General features: G+C 38.5%; 1 protein-coding gene across 2 annotated transcripts in view; it reads left to right on the top strand.

Annotated features, from left to right (window-relative positions):
• Window positions 1-15,641, top strand: part of PRDM5 (PR/SET domain 5) — a gene marked incomplete at its 5' end in the record, with an annotated part of 76,086 nt that overhangs the window by 20,110 nt on the left and 40,335 nt on the right. For both annotated transcript variants that reach the window (XM_084263846.1, XM_084263845.1), the window contains 4 exons: window positions 810-931; window positions 3,260-3,339; window positions 10,696-10,780; window positions 12,077-12,234. In XM_084263846.1, the coding sequence (XP_084119972.1) occupies window positions 810-931; window positions 3,260-3,339; window positions 10,696-10,780; window positions 12,077-12,234 (445 nt within the window). The remainder of the gene's footprint in view (window positions 1-809; window positions 932-3,259; window positions 3,340-10,695; window positions 10,781-12,076; window positions 12,235-15,641) is intronic.

Raw genomic sequence — 15,641 nt, 5'->3', positions numbered from 1 at the left:
TAAATTGATCTTTCTTACATCTGAAGAATGTGATCATTCCTAGAACTGTCAGCTCTTTGAGCTCTGTGTTCTTTCATGAAAATAAATAAAATTCCATTGCAGAGGAATATTTGGTGGAGGCAATTAAATATTTTCTCTTGTACCTAGACTTGTTGGTTCTGGTCTATAGTAAAAGTTGAATTAAGTAAAAGTTAAGTAAATTTTTACATCATGAAAAGTAAGATAAATTTGTGTGAGTGTACAGCAGTATGATCCTGATTGTTGCTGTTTGTGCCTTCGATTAGTCCTACCAATTCCAGATGGCTTCACATATGAAATAGATTACTTACCTACTTAATGATTAGTAGAACTGTATATATGTTTTTAAATACAGCAGGCCTGTGTAAGTTGTAGAATGTTCCCCTTACTATTTTTTTTTATTATTTTAATTTTCTGTAGTGTTCTTCAGTGCACAGAGAGTATCAGCCCGGGAGACTCTTCAAGAAGTTTTCAGTGCTCTGTTTGCAATACTTCCTTCAGCTCAGAATTGAGGTTTTGTGTCTGAGTTACTGGACTGCTGTCATGTCATTGCAGGCCTCCCTTTGCATGTTACCTTTCAACTTTGTTAGTTTGTATGAATCCTAACAGTGAAAGAAGTCAAATGCTTTCATTCCTACTTGCTGTAAGTAATGCATGAGGTGGCCTTGCAACTCTGCAGTGCAGCATGCTTTAAGCTCAGAGTAATTGCTATGGGTATGGTTTCTGTAGATACTGCTTTATGTGTTGCTCTTTGTTTTGTTTTTGTTTTTTTTACTGGTTATCCCATATAGTTATGAACAGCACAAGGAGGCATGCAGAGGTGATGCCAGATTCATATGCAAGGCAGATAGCTGTGGGAAGAGGTTCAAGAGTAAGGATGCCCTGAAAAAGCATAAAGAAAATGTTCACAGTGGTAAGAAAGAGTTTAATGTTTCTTGGGGAAAAAAACCAACCCTCTAACATGTTCCTAGCATTAAATTTGCAAATCAGAGTAAACATCTTGGTTTCTTTTTTAATGGGTTCACTTGAATCAAGAAAGAAAATTAAGTAGTAACTAATTGCAAAAGTAACCATTTCTCCTCCCCCAGGGGGGATGTAGAAAACATAGTAGATATCTGGGGAGGTTTAAACTAGGGAAATAATAGATAAAGCAAAACATTTCAGTAGTGAGGAAAATCAACCACTGACACAAACTGCTACAGGAAGCAGTGAATTCTTGATTTTTTTGGTGTTTTCAGGATACAGTGGCATGTCTTCTGGAAGACATGCTTCACAAATGATTAGGCTTGACGAGTGTATTGCAGAAAATTCTGCAGCCTCTGTTGTGCAGGAAGCCAGACCAAACAACCTACTAGTCCCATCAGGCATTAGCCTTTTAGTATCTGGGCACTGTGAATCAACAGTTTTCAATCAAACTTCACTCTGTTCTCATGAAAGGGTAAAATAGTGCTCTCGGGTCCACAATGCAGATCTCGGTTCTGGCATTCTGCTCTCTCTGCATGTTCTCTCTCAGTGTCAATGGAAGATCAGTATGTGTGGGGACAGCAGAATACCGGGGTGCAAAGGAAACAGTCTTCAGTTGATGGTGACGGCACTGAGATGCTTTGAAAGATTTTTATTACGCTGAATCTCTTCCTTCTGCCAAACACAGAATACAGAAACCCATCCATAACCATTCATACAAAAGTTTATCTCCTTTTTTTGGTATCAGTGAGATTTATTTTTTTTATCTGTGTTACAGTTATGCATAGCTTTGGCCAGGTGTGTAGTGGTGTACAAATTCCACAGTTCTCCTGAATAATCACTCCAGACATGACTGAGTGGAGGATATTTTCCTCTGCCTGCACAATGCAGAACTTCTATTTTACTACTTGGGAGTCATAGAAACCACAACCACTGTCAGTGTTCGGAAGGAAAATAACTTACTACTGTTGAGGGACACTTGTAGAATTAGTTTGTGCTTTGTGCTACCTGGAGGCAAGGAAAATTAGGAAGGATTGTTAGGTGTGTTGCTTATTTTGCAAAGCTATGAACAGATCCTCCCTGTCTTTCTCATCTGAAAAGGTCTGGTTAATGTTCTTGTAGGTTGAAATACTTAGTGGATTCCTGCATTTATACATATATTAGTATATATAAATGTTTATAAGCTTTATAACAGCAAATGCATATGTGAGTTTAAGTACTAATGCTAAATTTAAGTATTGACAGGATATATCGTAGTAAGAAGAATCAGCATAATATGAATTCTTTAGGACAGGAAGAGCAGGAAAGAGATAAGGTGTTGGGAGTCTGAAAAATTGCGTTAGAAGCCATGCAGTGAGTTCATACTTCCTCTGTGTTTCACTAAGCAGTGCTCCCCTCTTCTTTTGTTCTGTGTCCATTCTTTTTTAGTGTTCAATATAATGTGAATGCTTTTACAAAAGGTAGGAGATATCTTGGATGGGCAAGTTACAAAAAAGTTTTGTTTGGCTTTGTCTTGTAATGAAATAGCTTTGTAGGTTACTAAAATAAATTCCAACAGATAAACCCAATTAAATGCTCTGTCACTTTTTAAAGCGGCTGTGAAAAGGGGAGGAAAATGCATCTGGTAGATGACCTGTAGCTTGTTTTGCCATTTACATTTCAGACAAGATTTGAATCATGATCTGGTGCTTATAAAATTTCCCTGTCATATCACAGAATCGCAAGGTTGGAAAAGACCTGTAAGATCAAGTCCAACTGTTCCTGTCCTATCCTAAACCATATCCCCAAGTACCTCATCTACCTGTCTTTTAAACGCATCATGTGCAGTTAAAACCAGTTAACCATGCATTATTTTATATAGTACAATGCTTAATGCTTCCTGAATAAAGAGAAATGGGAAATGGTGTTTTTTGACTTGATTGTGGGATCTGCTCTGCTATTGCTGCACTAACTCCTGTATTGACTTCTGGAAGAAATCAACTGTTCAGTTACAAAGTGAGTTGTTCAATGGCTTGGTGATGTGTGATAACATCTATTTGAAGGGGTGTTTTTTTCTTTATTGTTCTAGTTTTCTTGATTTACATTCCATCAGTAACTGGTTTGTCAGACACCCACAGAGAACTCCTGATATGCAACACTTTGAAGATGGGATAGAATTGTAAAAATCTTATGTCAGTCAAATGACCTGTGAAAAGTCACAGGCTCAGTGGAAATATTTAGGTTCTTTCTTAGCACTTCCTTTTTAAGATGTTGGTGGTATTTTTTTTTTCTGTTTCAGGAAATTCTAGGAAGAAGCTGATGTGTTCAGTGTGCAATAAGAAGTGTTCCTCGGCAACAAATCTCCAAGAGCATCGAAAGGTCAGTAAGGTGAAGGCTAACCCACAGCAGGCTTTGACTTCACCAAGATGTGACATGGTGGTGCTTCGGTCACTTGAAAGCTGCTGTAATGCAAACCTTTGAGTAATCTCTTTCATGGTTACAAACCAGACGTATTTCACTGTGGGTATTTATTTTTCTAATCACAGTTGGTTAAACCAAAAATCGACCTCAAGTTTTAATGCCTTTTTTATACCAAATATGAAGATGTTTGTGTTTATATTAGGTATGCATTCCAACGTTAAGTCAAAGTTGCCTGCTGTTCTTCAGGATTCTTAAAATGTTAAGCTAAATGTATGTTATGTAATAATAGGATACGTACAGACCGTCAAATAAGTTCAGGAGCCTTCAGTCTTTGTGCAAAATACAATGTGTCTTATTACTTTGTGACGTACCAGTGTGTTCTTTGTACTTTAGTTATGCAGAAGTAAACAAAATTTCTCCCGCGAAGCCAAATTTTTAGTGTCTTTTTTATGCATGTAATCTTTTATAAGCAGAACAGGAGGGGTTAATCATTTGAAAAGCATGTGTTGGACATGAGGGGGTTCATATAGAAATACAGATGGACTGTGTATATGAGATTCTGTATCCATTATACCCAAAGGAAGTCCTTGCAAGATTAATTTGATAAATCACTAAAACCCAGGAGATTCAGTTTTTACAAAAAGCTATGTTGTATTATTTATCAGATTAACTGTAAGTCTTTAATAATGCCCTAGTTATAACCCGAATCCTTTGAGGATATAGAGGATATCAATTAAAGTATGTTGCCGCAAAGGACATAGCAGGGCCCCTACTTTGTGATTTGGTTTTTTTCTGGCTTGTATCAATACATCCAGCATGTCTTGTCTAACAGGACTATACTTCGTTACTCCTCAGACTAAATTGTGGTATGCCTCACCACATATAATGACAATTTTTACACATCAGTGCACCTTAAGTTTGCCCTGAAAAATGTGCAAAATATCATCGTTACTGTATCCAGTTTATTAAAATGATTATTTTGTTTCAGTGGTTGTACTATGACACACACTAACAAGCTTTCCAAGTAGTATTGATGGTAGGTCAGTTGAGCTTGTATTTGTCTTAATCACATCAACATGCAGATTTCAAGCATAAGACTTTATTCCTCTTGATTAGTTCCTTTTTTAAGATATCTGGAAAATAGATATTCTGGATTCACACACCTCCATCAGATAGCGAAAGAGATCGCATGTAGGCCTCCTGCCTTCTGTTTCCTTGAATTACTTCACTTTTATAGGAGGTGGGGTGGGATCTGTCACCAACACTGCTGAAATTATTTAGGCAGACAATTAAAACAGTAAGAAAATAATAGGTGAAACAGGGAGGAAAAGATACTTTTTCCACCCATTTCCTATCAATATACAGCCAGAGAATAGAAAGGTAAAATATAGGAGACAACAGAAAATAAGCCCAAAGAACAGAAAAAGAAATCTGACAATCACAGAGAAAGAAGATAAAGAGAGTGGCTGTAGGGGAGATTAAGAGATCTGTTTAGTGTCTGAAGACACAGTCATTCAGATCTGTAGCTTTCATGTCATCTTTGATTTAAAGGCATTTTCAGCTTTGTGTGTCTCATGGATTTCTTATTTCACCTTAAATGTCTAAAGATAAGCCCTTTCTTAGCCATGTGCAATTACACTTTGCTGTCATCAGTTTCTGTCCTTAGTCTTACCTTCTTGTTTTCCAGACTGTCACTTGTACCTTGCTAATTTTTGGTGGGTTTTTTTTTTTGGGGGGGGGGGGGGGGATTTGTTTTGTTTTGTTTTCCCCCAGTTTAATTTAATATATTCAAGGAGCTGTAGGGCTGGAAGAGACCTCAGGAGGTTATTTCACAGAGGGGGGTGTAAGCATGTACCTTACTTCTACCATGTCCATAGATATCTTTTTGACTTCAGACTTTCAGGTTTAGTGCTATCAATTTTTTTGAATATGTGTAGTCTAGTGTTTGTTTTTAATGATGTCCAACTTAAATATTTCTCATTACTGCGAGTTGAGTTAATTGCTCTTTGTCTTATCTGAGAGAATGCCAAGAAAAATTAACTGTATCTTTATAACAGTATATTGCAAAGTTATGAACTCCACTTGCAATTCCTGGGCTGTACAAGCACAGTTACCTCAACTTTTATTCATGAATCTGTTTTTTCCAAACTACTTTTTCTTTTAATAAGCGTTTTCTTCCTGTGGATTGTCACTCACCTGTATGCTTCTTGAAGTCAGCTGCCCAAATATGAAGAACAGTGATGCTTAAACGAGCCCTTGGTAATGCCAGCTGTAACGGAATGATTGTGCTGCGTTCAGTAATAGAGAGAATACCTCTCAGAATGACAGTGCTTTCTAACAGCAGCGTCTATCTTGTAATTCATATTTTGTTTGGAATTCATTAATGTTTTCTGCAGTGGTGCTATGTAAACTGTTGGTTATTGTGTAGCATTTGTGTACTTGATTTTTCTTTCCTAAATATTGAGTGTTTTGGAGCTTTATTCAGAGTGTGGAAAGCATTTTGGATTCAGATCTTGTCTTCCTTAGTGAATACAGTACTAGCCAGAATATTCTCATTTACATTTTTTTATTGTATATTTGATTTTCAAAACTACTTACCATATCACAACCCTCCACCTGCATGATGCTCTGCTATGATGCTGATCCACTGATGTTACTCCGTTTTGTGGTGAGGATTATCTTTTTGCTTTCCATTCTGTCTATATCCACCTGATGCCTTTTACTTATTCTCCAGTTGTAAAGTGGTATCTTTCTACCTGATATTTATACTAGTTCATGATTTGGGCTGCTAAGTGATATGGTAGTAAAAAAGTTAAAAAATTGCAGCAAACACAGCTTGAGAAATGCTGTACAGGAGCTTGCAGAAGGCTGGGAAATAGAATGAAAAAGTTTGCTATAAAATCTCCTTTCTGTGGATTTGTGATCTCTGTTGCCAGAGCAAATGAAACTCCCTGTTGTAGTTCTGCATGGCTGGGTTCTGTTGGAGAAGGGGGGGCTGCAGGGGTGGCTTCTGCAAGCAGCAGCCAGAAGCTCTCTGCAGGTCCCACAGAGCAAACACCAGCTGGTTCAAGGCCAGAGTCATTGCTGACCAAGGCCGAGCCCATCAGCGATGGTCACAGTGCCCCTGGGAATCCCATTTAGAAGAAAAAACCCCACAACCAACTGCATTTTGCCCCCAGAGAAGGGAGTGAGAAGATGGAAGGAACTGTGCAGCACCAAGGCCAGGGAAGCGGAGGGATGAGGCACCCCAGGTGCCGCAGAGAAAGATGCCCCTGCAGCCTATGGAGAAACCCATGGTGGAGTGGGTGTTCCCCTGCAGCTCATGGAAAATGCTGAGACCCCACACTGGAGCAGGTGGAGACAGACACTGTGACCTGACTATGGTGTCATTGGCTGTGCAGGGCAGTGTAATAAATTAGACAGTTTTCTTAGCTTTACTCCAAGTCTGTTTTGCCCGTGATGCTGATTGCAGGATGATCTCTCCCTGGCCTTATCTCCACTTCTCAGCCTCTCAATATCTATTTTGTTCCCTGTCCTGCTGAAAAGGGGAGTGACAGAGCAGCTTTGGTGGGTGTCTGGCCTCCAACCAGGACCAAACCACCACATCCCCTCTGAATTATGTTCTGATATTAAGTTCTGTAGTGTAAGTAAAATGCAAAATTTATTTAGTGATGATAATAGTAAGGTAGCAAATGAGAGGAGCATTGTCTTCATTGATGCAGATTCAGCAGAAGGATTCCGTTCACTGTGGGTGGCTCATTTTCTGGATTTGAATTGCTCTCAGGAACTTGAAAGCGAGCACATGCATGTGAGTAGCGCAGGCTGACAGGCCTTTCCACTGAGGCTTTACTGTTCTGTAAATGGAAAGGGAAGCAAAAAATACAACAAATCCCTGTGTTGCAGGTTTATTTTCCCAGAAGGATGCATTCAGAATAGGTGGAGCTACTCTTTCAATACTTGTAGGTAGTCTGTTCAGGAGGGTGAGCGTCTGTACAGCCGTTGTGGTGTTTCTGACTTTCATTGTAGGCAAGTATTTTCAATGGTAAAGTACCAAGTCTGTTAAGAAAGATGATTAAGGACACCTTCCAGTTTGTGTTTTCTTTGGAAAGGGTCATAAAGGAAATGCCAGTATGAAATGCAGGATTGTGTTTCACAGGTAAGACTAGTTTGTGCTGTTGCCCTTCAGGATTTCTTAACGGTTCTCTTGTATGAGTCTGTAAGATGCCATTAAGAGGCATGCTGTACCACAGTCTGCTGGAGAGAGCATGACAGAACCAAGAAAGATCCTACTCCACTGTTCTAAGAGATGGAGAATGTTTTACTGTTTATGAAAAATGCTTGATTCTGTTTTAACTTTCTAGAGCTGGACTTCCTGCAAAATTATGGTGAGACAAGTTGCTCTTAAACATCATATGTTTAAGATTCCACACCCCCCCAACTTTTTTTTTTCACCTGCTAGCTCCAGGTATCTGCCTCTCTGTTGTTTTTTTCTGCCCTTTTTGTTCAACACTGGCCAATGTCCTGCTTACTGTGCAATCTTTATTTTTCGCAATCACTATGAAAGCTGTAGGAATAGGAAGCAAAATTTTGAACGCAACTTTAAAATTATCAGTAACATGTAATAATTTCAATTAGGTGAAATAGCGCCATATCCTTTCTGTCCCAAAGCACTGCCTTCCAGCAGGCACTCTCATTCAGTTCCTGGAGTGGTAGATTGACATTCAAATTACTTTTTGGAAAAGCTGATCATGGATTGCTTATATCTTGAAAGTTTTAGCTCAGTTTCACCCCCAAAACTCTTTTGAATGTCATTTTGCTTTTCAAAAGACCTCAAGAAACTTTTCAGATGTTCAGTCCTGTAAGTGAAGGAGTATGCTTATCTGAGCCGATATTAAGCTTGTTGGGATATTTGCTGTTGTGTATAGCATTTAGCAAGTTGTTACCTGAAGGTATGTCTCTGCAAATGCCTATGAAATAATTGTATGTTCTGACTTGAATGTAGCTGAGGTTTATGTCAATAGGTGGCCGTAACAGCTAATGAGACTATTTTTTATATGAATAAACCATTCCACGAGCACTTGCCTTTGGTGTTACGTGCAACCTGTTTGCTTACAGAGCATGTTACTTGAGAAGTTTTCTGAAAGTGAAAATCCCTTTGAGTATCATTATTCATAAAACTATTTGCTGCTTTATGGCTGTTGTTTTACCGTCTAATTGTGCACTTTTCTAAAGAACCGATGAAAGAGTGCCAGCTACGGAATATGTGCTTGATGGCTACAGCTAATGCACATGCACACAAGCCTGTATCTGATTCTTTTCTAGAGCTGATTAAAGAGTATCAGCTCTAGAATATATATTTGATAGCTGTAGGTTTTAATGCAAATTCACAGAAGTCTCTCTTTTGAAGCAAATGTATTCAATGACACTTTACTAAACAATTAAGTTGGAATCGGATGTTTGTATGGTGTTAAAGTACAGCTTTGATTCTGGTATATTAAATATTATGTTTAAGAATACCTTACAACCAATCCAAATGGTTGCATTGAGGGAGGGACTCTGATAGCACTTGGCTATGAATTATGTGAACTTCAGTCAATGGTACTGAAGCATTGGTGAGGCTGCATCTCAAGTGCTGAGTCCAGTTCTGGGCTCCTCACCATAAGAAGGACATTGAGGTCCTTGAGCAAGTGCAGAGAAGGGCAACCAGGCTGGTGAAGGGGCTGGAGGGCAAATCATATGAGGAGCGGCTGAGGGAGCTGGGGGTGTTTAGCCTGGAGAAGAGGAGGCTGAGGGGAGACCTTATCACCACCTACAACTGCCTGAAAGGAGGTTGTAGAGAGGTGGGCAATGGTCTCTTCAGCCAGGTGACAGGAGATGGGACAAGGGGAAATGGCCTCAAGCTGCACCAGGGCAGGTTCAGATTAGGTGTTAGGAAAAACATTTTCCCAGAAAGAGTTGTCAGGGCCTGGAACAGGCTGCCCAGGGAGGGGGTTGAGTCACCTTCCCTGGATGTGTTTAAAAGACGGGTAGGTGAGGTACTTAGGGATATGGTTTAGTAGAGGACAGAAACGATTGGACTTGATGATCATAAAGGTCTTTTCCAACCTTGTTATTCTGTGGTCTTAAGTAAAAATTTAGATCTTTTGGGAAAGAGTAGAGGAGTAGACTGTGTGTGAAATGCAGCTGGGTAAACAGATTATTTAGAATGAATGCCCTTTATTTGAATTTACACCTGATTCTGTCTGAGCACTGACCGTACAAAGTATGTGAGTTTGCAGAGATTGCAGGAAATGGCATAACTACTTTTTAGTTTATTAAAATACTTAATTTGTGCTAACGATAGTTTGTGAGTAACAGCATAAAAACATGGTGAGGTGGAACTCTTACAGAGAATCTTTAAGGGGAAGTCTTGGTTGAGTTTCTTTACTGTGCTGTCTGGAAATGTTTTCCATTAGAGGATTTTGTTGGAACTTTTGTTTGATATTTGTTATTTTTAGCTGCTAGATTTTTCTACAGAAGGTCTATAGAGCTCTCTGAAAAAGCTTCATGAAACATGATCTCTTCCTGATTGTTTAGCTGCCTAAGGCTGCTGTTACAAAAAGCTGAAATTTTAGTTCAGTTGCAGTAGGTTGAGAGGAGGCTGCTGATGACAAAAGTAGTACAGAGTGGAAGGTGAATGGTAATCTTAACAGGTGGAGATCTATGTATGTGTTGTGAGTTTGGTGAACAGTAAGTTATCCAGGGTTTTTTAATGTAATATCAGAAGTTGCAGGTCTCAACTGCCTTTCCTATTCTTCTGGCATTTAGTCCTTGCTGATGTTACGTGAGTGATGATGAAAATCCTGCTAATGCTTTGTGTATTTACAGTTTGAGACACTGCTGCCTCTCCACTGTGTTGCTTCTAAAATCTTTTAAGAGAAACAATACTGAAAGAGTTTGATAGTAATTGTGATTTAAAATTCTCACAGCAATTATCAAGTAGTTATTGTATTACTTTCAGTTATGTCTTATTGACTAGGAAATATATGCAAATGTATTCTGAATCTGTTTTTCTATGCTTTCATCATAATGGTATTGCAAATTTGCATAACCTGTGTTTCTAAATATAGCTTTAGTGATCATTTTTGTTTGCAATTATGAATACTTTTCTTTTTTGGAGATACACTGTTGCTCACCAATGACTAGAAAGAGGGAAATCACAGAATTAGTATAGCTACTGGCTAAGAAACAGTTACGGTCTGTTAGAGAACTTCTGTATATGTAAGAGATGTTGTGAGAGACATACTTAATTATCATTAAACACTCATTTTGCAGGTCCATGAGGTCTTTGAGTGTCAGGAATGTGACAAGAAATTTATTTCTGCTAACCAGCTAAAACGCCATATGATAACTCATTCAGGTAATGTACGAAAGTGACACAAACCTACGTGTATATGTATTTATGGTATATTGAACTTTATCTGAATTAGTGTATTATAGAAGGCTTGATGAATTCTGTGCTGGCCTGAGCTGTTCAAGTGAATTTGAGGTTCCAGTGAAACCATTTAAGCTATAATTTCTAAGCCTTTCAAAAATCCAAGTGTAGTACTATCGTCTTCTTCCTGCTGCTGCTTTCCCAAGCTATTTTTTCATGTTAGCTGGGCTGGATGGTGTTAGTGAGCTGAGGTGGGGAAAAAGATTGCTATTTGGCTAAGTGAGGAGGTAATGAACCGGTGGTTGAAATTTCATGTTGAAGAGAAAAGGATGGGAGCTGGGGTATGCTGTCAGTCAGAGATCTGTGATAAAATGGGAAACATTCATTCCTGTGTATGTGTGTGTGTATATATCTATCTATCAGCAGACTCGTGCACATAGTTTCCAGTCAGAGGAAAGCAACTCATACTTCACACTGATTCACAGTCCCCACACAAACATTTCCCTGTGCCCATCCTCTGCCAGAACCGGTCACTGTGAGTGGGGAGTGGCCTGTCCATAGGTTTGGCAGTATGACACAAATTGGCTATGCCAGGGTTTCTGATCACTGTGTTTCCATGTCTTGCAACAGTGATTAGAAACATCAACCAAGAGAATGAAAACGCAAGCATTGTTCTGTCAAACACATTAGCATTTAAGAAAATACAGGTTTTTACAGTTGCACAGGCTTATAATTGAACTATTTTCTTGGTATCAGTCCGCACCGATAGCTCTTTTCTTGTAACATAATCTATATCTCAGAGGCTCCTAGCTTTCTTTTGACACTTCTGGATGAGCCTTAATGTAGTTAAAATGCAGTCACCAGTTGAAGCATTAAAGCCTTTTTGCATACGAACTTTTGGTTTTGGAAGCTAATATGTATATTGTTAATTAAGTTTTAAAACATTTAAACTGTCATGCCCTCTTTCACATTTGTAATCTGGAAACAGAGTTTTCCTCTTTGAAGTCATTCTCTTTTGATTTAAGCTAATTAATCAGAATTTAGTTTTAGCAATGATTATTGCAAAGAATGTGCCAATTTCTTGAGATACACCATGGCTCATCTTTTGTGAAGTGACTTAACTGTCTGACATAAAGGGCATTAGATGTCTTTCTAATTGGTTTAATCTTAATTGGGTTGACTTAATTGCAGAAATCTCTCTGAGGAGATGACTGTCTCTGCCTTTCATCTTCTCCCCCTGTATAAACAGGAGATTAAATGTCCCCCACTCGTTTTCTGCAGAAAAACGCCCCTACACCTGCGAGGTTTGCAATAAGTCCTTCAAACGCCTTGATCAAGTGACTGCACACAAAATAATACACAGTGAAGATAAACCTTATAAATGCAAGCTTTGTGGAAAGGGATTTGCCCACAGAAATGTTTACAAGAATCACAAGAAGGTAAAGCATTCTGCTGTTGTTGTTTACAGGTCTGCCAGCCTCAGATTTGCAGATTTTTTTTCTTTCAAGTGGTTCATCATTAAGCTCTGGCATGCTGATAAACATGGGATTAAACTATTGAAGAATGTATTTTTTAGTGTCCTTTATTATATCCAAAATATCAAAATACTAAATGAATACTAGTTTTAAAAAGAGATGAAGGAAAAATTAAATATGTGGAAGTAAATCACAGTTGCTTAGTTAAAAGGATCAAATCCCCATTTTCACTTTTCTGTTTTTCTTTGTTTTGGGTTTGTTTTTTCTTTATTTTTAAGTAGGATATCAAGTTAGAAATGTAACTGATCTAAAATGTCATCAGTTTTTTTGGGGTTTAGTTTTTTTAAAAAAATACCATACTTTAATAAAGCAGTATTGGCCTGTTGCAGTCATTGTTGGACTTAGCACTAAATGCTTTCAAACTACACTGGATTTGCACTGGTTCACACATTTAAACAAAATCAGAAGAAAAGTTACCTGTAATATAGGCTCATCAAGGGATGTTCCGCTTCTGTTGTTTGGCCTAATTTCTGTAATTTCTGTCATTATTTTTAACCTGGGATTAGGTTTTTATGGCAAGGCTGTATCCATAACTGCTGTTTCAGAATTACAAGACTATAAAACCAAAACTAAAAAAAAAAAAAAAAAGCTCTCTCTGTTTTTGTGCCTGATCTTTGGGACCCTTTTTCTTTATTTCTCTTCCATTTTTTTTAAATTCTACCCCTTCTCCCCCCTTCTGATGAAACCCATTCTTACAAGTCTTTCACAGGTTTGGCTTGTGTTAAATGCCATCTAGGAATTTGGCGCAGGATCTTTGCACCGTCTCTTGCGCATTCAGTCATGAATCATGTTAAGATTAATAGTAATGCCTCTTGCAGAAGGAATGGTGATGACTGGCTAAATCAGAAAGCATGCAGAAGTGGGAGCCCGCTGAAGGACAATATTAGCTCTCATATATGCTGTGGTTGTCTTGCATTTTAGACTTTATTAAGAAAATGGAGGAGAATCTCACAAGTTAGATATATTCTAAGGAAAAAAAAATACAAAATACTGTATAGAAATAATTATCCTTAATGAATATATTTTACATGTTTTCTTATGTTAATTTCCAGTTGATGACTAATAGGGAGTTTGGGCCGAAAACAGACTTTGGGATTAAATATGAATGAGTAAACACTTTGACCCAATTCTGTGTTTAAAGCAGCAGCACCACCAGCATAAGGAAGGATTAGGGCTCCACTTAAAGGGAAAAATATTAAATTTTAGACAGATTTAGTGAATACCTAATTTTGACAGAATGCCTCAAGGCATGTCGGAATACTTGTTTCCTGAACCTGTTTGTACATAGTAAAATCAACCCTGTCCTGTAATGGAAGAAGTGTATTCCTGTGTTTACATAAATTTACCCAAACAGCTCTAGTTATTCACCCATCCACATTTAGGTCTCTAATTTGACTTGCTAAATGAAGAGATGTGTATGAGAGAGAGGAGACTGAAGTAATGTCCTGAATTGCTTTGTTAGATGTGCTTCTTTCCACTGAGTAAACCATGCAAACAAGGATAGGTAGCAGATAGGGGAGGGGAGTATGGGTGTGTATGCACAAAACTAATCCTAAGGTGTAAATCAAGGATATGATAGCTTGGGATGCCCAGTAGTTTGAAGTACCATGACTTTGGGTGGTACCTCACTACTAGGGAAAGAGGACTTTGTACTTTGCACTAATACTGGGGAAGAGGACCATGGTTCTCTTGTTTGTTCATAGGCATACATGGTATCTGTGTAACATAACTCTGGAAATGCAGACCTTTATTATGTACCATACTTCTATTTGTTCAGCTCAGTTTTTAAATGATTCTTTAGGTGTGTATTGCTTTAAGACATCCTCATAGGTTTAATTTTCTTTTGGAGGAAGAAAAGTTGAACTCTAAAGAATTTCAGTGCTTTTTTTGAGTTCCAGGATGCAGTTTGCTGGTATCAGGGAGCTTATAAACTTGCAGTAGGAATGATGAGTATAGTATTTAAAAGCACTGAAATCAACAGCATAGAAAAAACATCCTTTCAAGTTTGAAAGCAAAACACTTGGAAAAACTCTTTGGGTTTTACAACACAGCTACATATTTATAATAAGAAACAGGATACATACACACTTTGTGCCTTTGAATTCTTGTTTTGTGTTGCTGTTGTTTCTGTGATGAATTTATGGGGGGGTTATTTAATCTGGTTTTGCATTGGAAGTATCAGAACAAAAATGGCTCCCATAGCATGTGCTTTTAAACCTCTTTCAGATGTGGCTGAATGTTGGGTCATTTCAAAGGTGCAGAAGGAGCTTAGTTCGCATTTTGCAGGATTTCACTTGGAGATAGATAACGGAGTTGCTAAGAGTGTATCTCCTCTGTTCAGTGGAGTACTGTGGTGTGAACTGTAGCTTAGCATTGCACCCTTAAAGCTACAGATTTGAGAAGCAGGAGCTGTTATGTCTTCCTGTGGTACCTCTCTGATGCGCTGCTGCTGCATACACGCCCTACACTATGCTGTGTAGGCGCGTGTGTGCTTTGTCGCTTGGTGATATCAGCACTGGGAAGTGTTAGGTGGTCTGGAACCAGCTCAGTTGTGTTTTGAAAAAGCTTAGACTGTATGGCTGAGTGATCATATGAAGAATACAGTTCCATTGCTGTGATAAGGGAGGAGAACAGTATCAGAAATTAAGAGGCAAGGGTAGTAGTGGATTAAGCTACAGATAAAAGTAGTTGCTTTTCATCCAGGTTAGATAGGATGGAGGTGCACGTTCTTTCCCATATAATGCAGATTGTTTCCATACAGAAATAAGAGAAGGTTTTGTTCCATCTGCTCCTTTGTTGCCATGTATGGAGGATGAGTACAGAGAATAAAATATGAGGCTATGCAGAAATAGGTCAGCAGACACAGGATTTTAAAGGGTTTATGGTTAATCCAGGGTTATTTCGTCCTGGGGAGCGTAATGAATAGCAACAACTGTATTCCCTCAGTTTGCCTTTGGGTCAAGTAGCCTTGAGCTGGGTTTAAGCCTCCACAAATGCTATGGTAGGAAAGGCTGCCATGAAATATTCCATAAGAGTCCATTCTCAGTTGTTTTGATCATATGACTGTCCCCACCTCTGACTGAATGGAAGCCATTTCTTATGTGGAACCTATTAGCAGGACAAAAAAGGACAGTATTAGAACTAATATGCTTGTTTGGGGGATATCTCTTACTAAGATTTGCATGGCTTTTTGGAGTAGACCTAGCTTGTGGCCATTTTCAAGAGAGGCAGGTGATATGTGTACCCTTACATGTCAGTATGCCTAGTTAGGTGTTTTTCTTTGTAGTGAAGTTAAGATGTGTAGGTCAATA

Source organism: Gallinula chloropus (genome assembly GCF_964237585.1).
Source record: "Gallinula chloropus genome assembly, chromosome: 4".
Classification (NCBI taxonomy): domain Eukaryota; kingdom Metazoa; phylum Chordata; class Aves; order Gruiformes; family Rallidae; genus Gallinula; species Gallinula chloropus.
Note: the sequence above shows the minus strand (reverse complement) of the source record. Positions and strands in the feature narration are given on the sequence as shown.